This window comes from Budorcas taxicolor, chromosome 11 (assembly GCF_023091745.1).
Source record: "Budorcas taxicolor isolate Tak-1 chromosome 11, Takin1.1, whole genome shotgun sequence".
NCBI lineage: Eukaryota > Metazoa > Chordata > Mammalia > Artiodactyla > Bovidae > Budorcas > Budorcas taxicolor.
Window position 1 is genome coordinate 155,364,283 of NC_068920.1, and position 13,156 is coordinate 155,377,438.

The 13,156-nt window shown below is 38.2% G+C and overlaps 1 protein-coding gene across 3 annotated transcripts in view; it reads left to right on the top strand.

Annotated features, from left to right (window-relative positions):
* GAPVD1 (GTPase activating protein and VPS9 domains 1) overlaps positions 1 to 13,156 on the top strand; it is a 63,944-nt gene that overhangs the window by 21,281 nt on the left and 29,507 nt on the right. Inside the window, exons 2-9 of one of the 3 annotated variants that reach the window (XM_052648064.1) lie at positions 1,530 to 1,747; positions 3,000 to 3,843; positions 5,557 to 5,643; positions 6,510 to 6,644; positions 6,795 to 6,984; positions 9,482 to 9,642; positions 10,097 to 10,226; positions 11,323 to 11,448. In XM_052648064.1, coding sequence (XP_052504024.1) covers positions 1,563 to 1,747; positions 3,000 to 3,843; positions 5,557 to 5,643; positions 6,510 to 6,644; positions 6,795 to 6,984; positions 9,482 to 9,642; positions 10,097 to 10,226; positions 11,323 to 11,448 — 1,858 coding nt within the window. In that variant the 5' untranslated portion in view covers positions 1,530 to 1,562. The remainder of the gene's footprint in view (positions 1 to 1,529; positions 1,748 to 2,999; positions 3,844 to 5,556; positions 5,644 to 6,509; positions 6,645 to 6,794; positions 6,985 to 9,481; positions 9,643 to 10,096; positions 10,227 to 11,322; positions 11,449 to 13,156) is intronic. The other 2 variants (XM_052648065.1, XM_052648066.1) reach the window with 2 other exon arrangements.

The window sequence follows — 13,156 nt, forward strand, 5'->3', positions numbered from 1 at the left end:
TCTTTATGTTTAATTCTTTAAAAAATTTTTTATTCAGATATATATTCAACATTGATTTAAATATAAATTCAACATATTAAAGTGTAAATTCAACATTGATTTACAGTGTTGTGAAGTAACTCAGATATAAGTATCAGTTCAGTTCAGTCACTCAGTCGTGTCCGACTCTCTGAAACCCCATGAATTGCAGCACGCCAGGCCTCCCTGTCCATCACCATCTCCCGGAGTTCACTCAGACTCACGTCCATCGAGTCCGTGATGGCATCCAGCCATCTCATCCTCGGTCGTCCCCTTCTCCTCCTGCCCCCAATCCCTCCCAGCATCAGAGTCTTTTCCAATGAGTCAACTCTTCGCATGAGGTGGCCAAAGTACTGGAGCTTCAGCTTTAGCATCATTCCTTCCAGAGAAATCCCAGGGTTGATCTCCTTCAGAATGGACTGGTTGGATCTCCTTGCAGTCCAAGGGACTCCCAAGAGTCTTCTCCAACACCACAGTTCAAAAGCATCAATTCTTCGTCACTCAGCCTTCTTCACAGTCCAACTCTCACATCCATACATGATCACAGGAAAAACCATAGCCTTGACTAGACGGACCTTAGTTGGCAAAGTAATGTCTCTGCTTCTGAATATGCTATCTAGGTTGGTCATAACTTTCCTTCCAAGGAGTAAGCGTCTTAATTTCATGGCTGCAGTCACCATCTGCAGTGATTTTGGAGCCCAAGAAAATGAAGTCTGACACTGTTTCCACTGTTTCCCCATCTATTTCCCATGAAGTGATGGGACTGGATGCCATGATCTTCGTTTTCTGAATGTTGAGCTTTAAGCCAACTTTTTCGCTCTTTCACTTTCATATGGTTTATCACAGGACGTTGAATATAGTTCCCTGTGCTATACAGCAGGACCTTGTTTATTCATTCTGTATGTAGCAGTTTGTATCTGCTGATCCCAAACTCCCAGTCCTTCCTTTCCCTACCACTAATGTTTAATTCTTAATGAGAAGCGTTTTTCTAACTTAATGACTGCTGTCTGGACACAACGTTGTATTCTGCTATCTGGGCCACAAACGCTTCTATTGCTGATATAAAACATTTGTGGTCTGGCAGGCATTCTGGTTTTAAGGGTATAGCTTAAATAATAATGCTCTAAAATATGTGTGCTATTCTTTTCAGTTTGTTTAGCTATTAGATGAACAAGAATTGTGTGATTTCATTCATTCCTGTGGCAAATACTTCTTTACCTCCTGGCATGAGCCAAACCCTCTCCTTAGCCCCGAAATTATAGCTGTAAGTCAACAAAGCAGACAAGCCTTAGTCTTGGCGGTCCTTGCCTTTCAGTAGGGAAGCCCCACTCTAAGCATCTTGAACATTCATGTAATATAATGCTGAGTAGGGGCAAATGCTTAATAAAAGGTCAGAAGAGGAAATAAGTGATTTTCTCTGTTTTAGAATGAGTTATTTTAGAAGACCTTTCTCAATAGATATTTGAGCAGAGAGACCCAAAAATAATTTTGTTTTTCTTTTTCACTCTTAGTGATCAGCCTTTGTCCCTTCTCCACATTTGAAGATGGTGAAGCTAGATATTCATACTCTGGCCCATCACCTCAAGCAGGAACGCTTATATGTGAACTCTGAAAAACAGCTCATTCAGAGGCTTAATGCAGATGTACTTAAGACAGCCGAAAAGTTGTATCGTACAGCATGGATTGCTAAGCAACAGAGAATTAATTTGGATCGGCTTATCATCACCAGGTAAAGAAAAGGTTTTGAGTTCAGAAATTTTATAAACCGCTATAATTCTTCTTATGGCAGTTACATAACTGCTAACTGCAAATAAACAGATATATTTCTAACAAAGTGCATTGTTTAAGATAACTTACATCAGCATCCCAATGGTGAGTCTTTGCTTATTTTGTTTATTAATGTATTGACCTAAGCACTGTTGTAGAGAATTACAACTTCAGCATTAACATTTTATACCACACCATTTAATTTTGTACATTGGCATTATATAACATTTTATTGTTATAGAGGGTAAGTTATCTTGTTTCCTACTTTTCTCCTAATATTATTTAAAATACACATTTTCATGTTTTGCTATTTTGTATCTACTTTGCAGTTTTAGAAACCTCATTTTTCACTGTGTTAATACTTCTTTATTCTATTGTTCCAAGAAGCAATTTTTTTTTTTTTTTTTGGCTGCACCACAGGGCATGTGGGATCTTAGTTCCCCAACCAGGGATTGCACTCATGCCCTCTGCAGTGGAAGTGTGGATTCTTAACCACTGGATCACCAGGGAAGTCCCTCAAGAAGCAGTTTTTAAGTTTAGAAATAGTGATACTATGGTATACTGTCTAGAAAAGAAGACAGACATAGAAGAGTACATACTGTATGATTCCATAAATACGAAATTCAAAAAGATGCAGAACTAGTCTTCAATCCTAAAGGAAATCAACCCTGAATATTCATTGGAAGGACTGATTCTGAAGCTGAAGCTCCAATACTGATGCAAAGAGCTGATTCATTAGAAAAGACCCTGGTGCTGGGAAAGACAGAAGGCAGGAGGAGAAGGGGACGACAGAAGATGAGATGGTTGGATGGCATCACTGACTCAGTGGACATGAGTTTGAGCAAATCCTAGGAGATGGTGAAGGACAGGGAAGCCTGACATGCTGTAGTCCATAGGGGTCACGAAGAGTTGGACATGACTGAGCGACTGAACAACAGCAACAATCTTCAATGATAGAAATCAGAGTAATGGTTATTTCCCAGTATTTTTCATGGAACCTGATTTAATATGAGAAATCTGTCTTCCTTTGTACCTTTTGGTTTTGACTTTCTTTACATATTCAGGTGCTGGTGGTCTAAAAGATTTTAGCAATTCCTAGTGATCTCATTGCTGGGACTGTAACCAACTCATGTTTCCATGCTTCAATATAATATATGTGTTATATTATCATTGTTGTTAATTTTGTTATTTTGCTTGTTTGCTCTGTTTTTTAGTGCTGAAGCTTCCCCTGCTGAATGTTGCCAACATGCTAAGATTTTGGAAGACACACAGTTTGTCGATGGGTATAAGCAACTGGGATTCCAGGAGACTGCTTATGGAGAATTCTTGAGCCGACTAAGGGAAAATCCTCGTCTTATCGCCTCCTCCTTGGTTGCTGGAGAGAAGCTTAATCAGGAGAACACACAGAGCGTCATTTACACAGTTTTCACCTCTCTCTATGGCAACTGCATTATGCAAGAAGATGAAAGCTACCTCCTTCAGGTGCTGAGATACTTGATTGAATTTGAACTTAAAGAAAGTGACAACCCCAGACGACTTTTGAGGAGAGGAACCTGTGCCTTCAGCATCTTATTTAAGCTTTTTTCTGAAGGACTGTTTTCTGCCAAACTTTTCCTCACAGCTACTTTACATGAGCCGATCATGCAGCTGCTTGTTGAAGACGAAGATCACCTGGAGATCGACCCAAACAAGCTGATTGAGAGGTTCTCCCCAGCTCAACAGGAAAAACTCTTTGGAGAGAAAGGCTCAGACAGGTTTAGGCAGAAGGTTCAAGAGATGGTGGATTCCAACGAGGCCAAACTTGTGGCCTTGGTGAACAAATTTATTGGTTATCTCAAACAGAACACTTACTGCTTCCCACACAGTCTGAGGTGGATCGTGTCGCAGATGTACAAAACTCTCTCCTGTGTAGACAGACTGGAAGTTGGGGAGGTCAGGGCCATGTGCACTGACCTCCTGTTGGCCTGCTTCATTTGTCCTGCAGTTGTCAATCCAGAGCAGTATGGAATAATCTCCGATGCTCCCATTAATGAGGTGGCGAGGTTTAACCTGATGCAGGTATGCTTTTGCTGGGCATTCAGTGTAAGGTCAGTTGATTGGGCTTTGGGGTGGGAACAGAAGTATGCTGACATTGTTTGTATGTTCTTAACATTCTTTTCCTCCCAAAGTGTCCCAAATATTTGCTTCTGAAGTTTTGGGTTCATTTTTAAATGGAGTCCTCACACACTTTAAATATTTAGATGATTCCATTTTCTAGAACAAGGCTACCATCCCTTTCCCATGATTTCACAATCCAGAATAATAAAAACTGAGAGGGTCTTTTATGCTTCCTTTGGTAGCAAAACCTATCCTGAACTAACAAGAGGCAATTTATAGTCCATTTCGTGTTAATGAGTATTTGTGTTTTGCTGCAGGAATGTTAATGTATCTGATTATAGGATGCCAGCCTAAATACTGGACGTGTTGCGTGTATATGTAGCCAGGCTTTCTAAAATCTACAGAGTTTGAAATCTGAAACTCTTCTGGACCTAAACATTTTCAAAAGAAGATTTTTGGATTTATGTTAACACTTTCCCCCCCTAATCATCTGAACTACTGAAATCATGTTTTTATTTCTTAAGGGATTCTTTTAATTATATGTTATTCCCAAAAATACTGTGAAGAAGATAGAGTTTATTTGGAATAGCATATATCTTTGGATGATTTTTTTTTTCAATGATAAGCTTTTTTTTTCACTATTAGTTCTGTCATGTTGGGGTGTTTAGAAATTACATAGACATCCCTGAAATAAAATTAGAATTTCTTTGTCATCTCTGAAACACTAAATTTATTCTTACGATAACATCATTATAGTTCTATTTTTGTCATTCCAGTAGAGATAGAATCACATACTTTCAAAATGAGTAAAAAGGGGGATTGTCCCAGATTTGAAGATGATGCTATATGAGAATAACTTTCAGCAAAATATCTTTAGAGAGTAGATTAACAGTTCCCTTTTGACAGTAAGGATCTGGCTCTGAGAGTTAATATTTACTTTCAAAACAGCTTATGTTCTGTAGGAATTATTTGCTTTCAAGTCTAGAAAAAATTTTTTACCTTGAGTACTTTATGAACTATAGAAAAAAGTACTTAATATTTTGTCAGCTTTTACAAATTAAGTTTTTAAAGATATGGTAAGTACAGTAGCAGAAACAAAGGTCATGTACCTTCATTTCCTATTGTTGATATAATATGTATTAAAGACAAAGCAGAAATTTCTACTTATTCATTATAGCTCAATCTAAACGTAATAAAATGTAGTGGGCTTACCTGGTGGCTCAGTCGTAAAGAATCTGCCTGCCAATTAGGAGACACGGGTTCGATCCCTGGTCTGGGAAGATCCCACTTGCTGGGAAGCTGCTGGATGTGTGCACCGCAGCTACGGAGCCCTTGCACTCTAGAGTTTGTGCTCTGCCTCAAGAAAGGCCACCGCACTGCAGCTCAAGAGTCGCCTCTGCTCATTGCAACTAGAGAAAAAGCCTGTGCAGCAATGAAGACCCAGTCTAGCCAAAAATAAATAAATAAAAAAAAATTTAACAAACAGAAGTCCTTAAAATATAGTAAAAGCTGACAGAGTCAAGATGCATGTTTTATTGGGGATCCCCTTTTGTATGCTTGGTTAGATGGTGTGGATATTCTTATGAAACAGATGTTTAGAGTAGAATGGAGATGCTTTCACAGTGGGGACTGTCTCTCCAGCCTGCGTCTTCCCACCTCTGTTCTGGGTTGCAGGTTGGCCGCCTTTTGCAGCAGTTAGCAATGACTGGCTCTGAGGAGGGAGATCCACGGACAAAGAGCAGCCTTGGAAAATTTGACAAAGTAAGAGCAGATCCTATGTCATGTGAAGGACTCTGTATGGAAAGTTCTGCTAAAATATTAGTGAACCTGCTCTCTTTATTAAATCTTCTCTCTCAGTGATATGTAAATTAAGTATTCTTTTTAATTATGCTTGGTTTGGCTGTAGAGGATATAGTGTTGGATCAGTAGCATTTAAAGGAAGATGTCAGCAAAGATTACTAATGCTCACTTACTGAAATGTTGAGGCGATGCCATTGTAATGAGAGCCAAAGAGCTGTTAAGATTATTTTTTAAAGTTTGATTTTTAAAAATTGTTACAAAATTAAGTCTATGAATATATGAATCAGCAATGATTGTATAATTTTAAGTGGATTTCATAAGTTAACGTGGCATTGTTCCCTTCCACCTCTGATGTCTAACCTTCATTTCCTCCTCTAAAGGTTCTTTATATTATCAATCTTTTGTGCGTCCCTCAAGAAGTCTATATGTATATTCCTAATATATTTTTAGGAATATGTTTTCCTAATTACAAGTGGTAGGACTGTGTGCACTGTTTGCCTCATGTTTATTTCACATACCAGACTATCTTGTTGGATATTTTATATCAATTTATAGAGTTTAATTTTTTCCAGTGTTGGGTTTAATATAATTTTCAAGAAGAAAAGCTTTCTACGTGCTTGTTTGTCTTAATCAGAAATTTTGTTCCCTTTATTTATTTATTTTTATTTTTTAAAAAAATTTATTTTAATTGGAGGCTGATCACAGTATTGTATTGGTTTTGCCATACATTGACATGAGTCTGCCACGGGTGTACATGTGTTCCCCATCTGCTCCCTTACTTTAAAGGGAGAGTGTTTCACAGTGATTTTTTTCTCCTGTTTGAACAGAGCTGTGTTGCTGCTTTCCTTGATGTTGTGATTGGAGGCCGTGCAGTGGAGACCCCGCCAATGTCCTCCGTTAATCTCCTGGAAGGGTTGAGCAGAACTGTGGTTTATATAACCTACAGTCAGCTTATTACTCTGGTAATGGCTTTATTCTGTAATAGAATTTTTTTTTCCTCAAAAGTCATTTATCTAAACGTGGGCAGACCCATAGATGAATACATTGTGTGAGAAATATACACTGTTTGAAAAATTGATCTCCCCAGCTAATGTCCTTTTTACTTTTGCCAGGTGAATTTTATGAAGAGTGTGATGTCTGGAGATCAACTGAGAGAAGATAGAATGGCTCTTGACAACTTACTGGCAAATCTACCCCAGGCGAAGCCAGGAAAAAGCAGCAGTCTGGAAATGACTCCCTACAATACACCTCAGCTGTCTCCAGCAACCACTCCAGCAAATAAAAAGAATCGATTGCCTATAGGTAAAGAGAATTTCTCATATTGAGGCTTTCCTTTAAATTAATGTTTCTTTATTAGGTTAGGCTATTGCTTAGTGATAGGGGGTATAGTTTTCAGTAATTTGGAGAAGTTCTTCTCTTCATTTTTACTGGGAGTAATTCAGGTTTTAACATTAAAAATATATTGCACTGGATTAGTTAAAGTTCATCAGTAGGCTTTAGCTTTATCTAGACGTAATTGATTGGAATCATGGCCCTTACAGTATACTTATATTTCAGTGTCTGGGACAGTTTTGAAAATGTGATTTGCTCTATGTAGTCATTATTTGAATTAGGTAGCCCTGTTCTTTCCACAAAGTTTTAAATAATATAATAAAATAATATTATTTTAGAAGTTTTCTATTGGTAAAGTTGAAAATATATAGTTACTATTTTTCATTATTAGTAATAGTCAATCTTTTATGACTGAGTTAAGATCTTTTTTATTTTATGAAATAAGGCAAAACTTTCATTTTATTTTGTCAAGTTTATTAAGAATTGGGCTTCCCAGATGGCTCAGTGGTAAAGAATCCACCTGCAGTGCAGGAGACACAGGAGACATGGATTCGACCCCTGGGTCAGGAAGGTACCCTGGAGTAGGAAATGGTAACCCACTCCAGTATCCTTGCCTGGGAGCTTCCATAGACAGAGGAGCCTGGCGGGCTGCAGTCCATGGGGCCACAAAGCCTCAGACGTGACCAAGCACACACGCAGTATCATCAGTAGGGGTGTGGCAGCATGTTCTTCACGTGTTTGGCTTTCATCATCCCAAAATGCAATTTTCAGAACTGGAGAAAGAAAAAAGTAAAACTTGACATTCAGTATTATAGTCTATTTGTGGTTGTTTTTTTTTTAGCATTAAGAAACAAGTGATGTTTGGTAAACCAGAGATTTTTTTTTCTCCATGATTCACTTGTGTACATTAGTTCTTTCATTTCTCGTCATCCAGAAGTGTCATTATATAAAAGGAAAGGCATCATGGAAAGTAAACTGCAAATGTTTGCCCGTTGTGATTTTGTACAGTTGTGTGACCTGGTCGTTGAACTTATTTCCTGTTATAAGAGCTATGTCCGTTATTCAGAGGGTCGATTTTCTTTCTGTTTAATGCCTTCGCAACCCAGGACAACAGTTAGCAGCCATCACTGCCTGGGATTCCTCAGCCACCAGTCTTACTGCTCATATTACTCTAGTAACCCCGTTTGGTGGGTAATAGGCTGTTCCTCTTCTTACGTAACTTTTATTTAAGAAATAGTTTATGAAATCGTGCTCCATGTGCATGTTGCTTTTGCTTTATGTAAATTGCTACATGAATTTTGATTACTTGCATTTTTACAAATTATAAAGTTTATTTCGTAAGATTCATGTAGTTGTTCATAAAGCTGAATTTAAGCTTACAATTCAAGAGAAGACAGAGTCAGTGAAGAAAGGTGTGAGTGAAGCCTGTTTTAGACTTTTGGAAGTGGGTGTGTACTTTGAGTTTTTGAAAGTACGAGCGATTGATGAACTGATCTGCAGCACTCTGGAGAGAACATGATTGTTTATATTTCTGTCTTCAAGTAGGTCAGCTTTCACTCAAACTGAAGGTGAAAGGCTTTTGTTATTGTTGAATGTTTTGGCTTTGTCTGTGTTTTTTATTATTTTGTACAGAAGGAGTATCTATTTCGTATTCTGGTTGTATCAAATTGTAATGGCCTCTGAAAGAAAACTGAAACTTATCACAGAGGACTGAAACTCATAGAGAAATTGTTACAAGCGATCTAAATCTTTCCCTTTCCAAAGTTCTTAGGAGATCTATAGGATGAAACACCTTCTAAAGCTATTACTTATTTACTTATAGACAGGGGCAAAAGCACCACAAAATAATTAGGTCCTTCATTAGTTTAGACTGTTCCCATAAAGCAGAAAGGAAATGTGTATTCAAACATAGAGAACTCTTCTGTATCTTTGAAAAGAGTTTAATTCAGTTCAGAAAAAACACTGTTTTGATTCTGTTTCATTAACAGTTGCCTAATTAATGCGTATAACTTTGTATGGCTATCAGATTTCCATATGAAATTTTCTAATGCTTGTGAGTGTAGTTATGAGTATGGGAGACCTGTGGCAGTTAAGTCATTATGTTGTAGAAGCAGTTGAAGATATCTTGAAAAGATAAAAGAATAAAATAATGCTTTCCTCGTCACCCCCAAGTCTTAAAGTGATTGAGGCATGTTTGCTGTTGGGCAGGTGTAATCTGTTTGTCACTCCCTGTCAGGTGACCATGGATCACTGTTTCTGTGGATCAGTTTTGAAGGAGAGCTTGTGTCAGTCACTAGAAGAGCACCTGGGAAGATATATATATTTTTTTCTTATTCACATTCTCACCAGTCTTTTTTGTGCATGCGCAAGTGTTCTACATTAATAGAAAATATATTTTTGTATTAATGTTCCATTTTCTTCATTTTGTTTTTTCTGTAAATTATCATACTTGAAATTTTTTTGTTAGCAACTCGGAGCAGAAGCCGCACTAATGTGCTAATGGACTTGCACATGGACCATGAAGGATCAGCTCAAGAAACCATCCAAGAGGTGCAGCCAGAAGAGGTGTTGGTCATTTCCTTAGGAACAGGTCCCCAGCTTACTCCAGGGATGATGTCAGAAAATGAGGTATGATTATATTGTTACACACACTGATAGCTATTAACCTTAAGAAATTTAGATTTTTTTTTTTGGCTATGCTGTGTAGCATGAGGGATTTTGGTTCTCCAAACTGAGATTGAACCCATGCCCGCTGCAATGGAAGCTGGGAGTCTTAACCTCTGAACCATCAGGGACAGACCGCTGACCCTGAAGCCTCGAGTTCCTGCAGTCCTGAACTGCCTATTGACATCTGATTGCCTGTTCAGTCACTGACACCGGTAGGGTCCTGGAAAGGCATAGGTTCAGTTCTTCTCATTGATGTACTTTCATCCCAGGGGCACTTAGGCCCTGTAAATGGGTTTTTAGTTAAAAAAATGCTCATTTAATGTTAAGAAGAAATTAAATTTGCATTTGCCATGGTTTGTTTTTCTTATCAGCAATCTTTCCGTTGTGATAAACTCATGGCGTTTTATTTTTTCAGGTCCTCAACATGCAGCTTTCGGATGGAGGACAAGGAGACGTCCCTGTTGATGAAAACAAGCTCCACGGTAAACCTGATAAAACCTTGCGCTTCTCCCTCTGCAGTGATAATCTGGAAGGAATATCTGAAGGTGAAGGGTTACTTCATTCAAGGAGTTGTGTGATTCAAGTAATATTTTGTTTTCTGTTCTTTAAAGGAGCCTTATAAATTATAATTGTGCCCTCTGTGCCTCTCACTGAAGAGAGTAATGAAGTTTTCCTCTAATGATCTTGAACAGTTGGCTGTAAAGATTATTTCTCTGAATAAAATTAAGATGGCAAGAGACCTTTGGTCATATAAAGTAGAGAAGATGTATGTCTTTACTGAGACTTGAATAATACCGAGTTTTATTTCACTAGTATTAAAATATACCAAAGGTTATAGAGCTCCTTTAGAGGGATTAATGCATGTCTAAATGGAAAAAATGGACTCATAATATTTCAGGATGTTGTGTATACTTTTAACCTTTTAATGAAGCAGAAAGATACAATGGAAATAGGATAGGAATTAAAAAGGAAATAAAAAGGCAAGATTGTAAAGTGAGATTATGTCACTCCATGTGCAAGGACAAGCTTTATTAATGGAAGAGTTTCAAGCTGATTAACATTTTAGGATAACATAAACAGTAATAACTTTTCCTTTTTTCCCCCTCACTTTTAAAAATGTAAGTAATGCGCATTCATTCTAGAGAATGAAGGGAAAAAATTGAACCATCTGTAACCTTACCATTCTATTAATAACAGTTAACATTTTGGTTTATTTATAGCAAAATTAGGCTTACGCTGTTGTGCAGTTTTTTTGGTTTAACAGTGTAACAGTAACATTTCCCTTTGTAATTGAGCATTCTTAAATAACATGGTTTTTAATGGCTGCTTTCTTTAACTTCAAATGGGCATGTCTTCATAATATATTTAAACTTTCTTCTATGATTGCACAAGTAGATTGTTTCCACTTTTTAGACATTATAAGAAATCCTGCAACAAGCAACCTTAGATGGAGTTTGATTAGTTCCTTAGGATAAATTTCTAAAAGCAGAATTCCTGGCTAAAGGGTGTGTTTATTTTTAGGGTGTAACAGCATTAAAAGCACTTTAATCAGTCTTTTATTTTCTTATCAAGGCATGAAACATTACATGGCAGCTCATGACTGTCTTGTAAAGTTCACTCACAGTATAAACGTCTCTCTAGGTCCTTCAAATCGTTCTAATTCAGTGTCCTCACTAGACCTGGAGGGGGAATCTGTGTCAGAGCTTGGAGCAGGACCTTCTGGGAGTAATGGAGTTGAAGCTCTGCAGCTGTTAGAGCACGAGCAAGGTAAAGTGAGGTCGAATTCAGTTGCTCAAGTAGCAAAGAATTTACCTGGTCACAGAATAAGCAGTCTGTTTTCCTGTGAGTTGGCTGTGTTCAGTTGATTATATAATGACCATTAAACTGGCATTTATTCATAGTTCCTACAGTTCTTAAAAATGTGTTTGGTTGGGAATTCCCTGGCAGCCCAGCAGTTAGGACTTGGCATTTTCACTGTGATGGCCTGCTTCAACCCCTGGTCGGGGAACTCAGATCCGTAAGCTGCATGGTGGAGCCAGAAAAAAGATGTTTAGTTGCTAAGTGGATTATTTAGGCTTAAATTACACAGAAGAATTAAAATGAATTGCTTGAATTGTGTAATATTTGGTATTTCAGTTCTGTAGTATTACAATTTTAAGGGGTACAAAGATAAATTCTGAGGGCTCAAGGAACTTAGAATAGGGAGAAAATGGACACAAATGATTAAAATTATCATAAAAGTGCATTGGCAGTTCTGGGTAAGAAATACATGTGGTTCAAAGTGTAGGGAAAAGCTTATTGGGAGAAAATAGTAGCCTTGAAGCCTGGCTGGCATTGGCATTGGCTGAAACTAGAGGTACTCTAGGTAAAGTAATATTAATAGTATAAGCAAGTCAAGGAGCTGTTTCTCAGGAACTGTCAAGTAGGGTGATAATGTGAGGTTAGGATGAAAAGCAGATAGATCGCTGTTGTCCTTGTAGAAAAAAGTTCTTTGAATTTTTTTCATTTAAAGATCACTGGTGGATTTTATGGGAATGTTTATTGCCCTCAACTGGATTTGAGGCAGTGACTTCAATGGGTGTTTTTTACACCTGGGGAGTTAGGAAAAAAGGAAAAAAAAGAAAAGGCATTTCCCATGTCTCATTTCTAGAAATCATGGTTTAATCTCTTTTTAGAAAGGAAAAAGAGGGTTGCCAGTCAGGTTACATGTGGGTTGAATAAAAGTAAGGCTGAGTTTTACTGTATCAGTTTCTGCTAAGTTGCTTCAGTTGTGTTCGACTCTGTCGTGTTCGACTCTGTGCGACCCCATAGATGGCAGCCTACCAGGCTCCCCCATCCCTGGGATTCTCCAGACAAGAACGCTGGAGTGGATTGCCATTTCCTTCTCCAGTGCATGAAAGTGAAAAGTGAAAGGGAAGTCGCTCAGTCGTGTCCGACTCTTAGCGACCCCATGAACTGCAGCCTACCAGGCTCCTCCATCCATGGGGTTTTCCAGGCAAGAGTACTGGAGTGGGGTGCCATTGCCTTCTCCACTGTATCAGTTTATCACTATATTATTTAAGATTAAATTTTCTGCAAAAAGCAGAAACCTAGAATATTAGCTTAAGATGGAAGTTGAAAGAATATCACTTCTTTAACAAATCTTTTAGGTGATCCTGGTATTCTTTTTAAAAAATATTTATTTATTTGGCTGTGCCAGGTCTTGGTTGCGGCACGAAGGACCCTTAGTTGCAGCTTGTGAACTCTTAGTTACAGCTTGTGGGATGCAATTCCCTGACCAGGGATCAAACCTGGGCCCTCATGCCTCTTGGATCACTGGTAGTCAAAGTAGGGAGCTCTGCTAATTTTAGCTGGGCATCTGTTGGTCAGTGCGGAGCTGGCTAGTCTAGGATGACCTTTGCTTTGTTCCGTGTGGTTTCTCCTCCCCTAAAAAGCTGGTTTCAGCTTGTCCTCAGGGCAGAAGCAAGGATGAGAG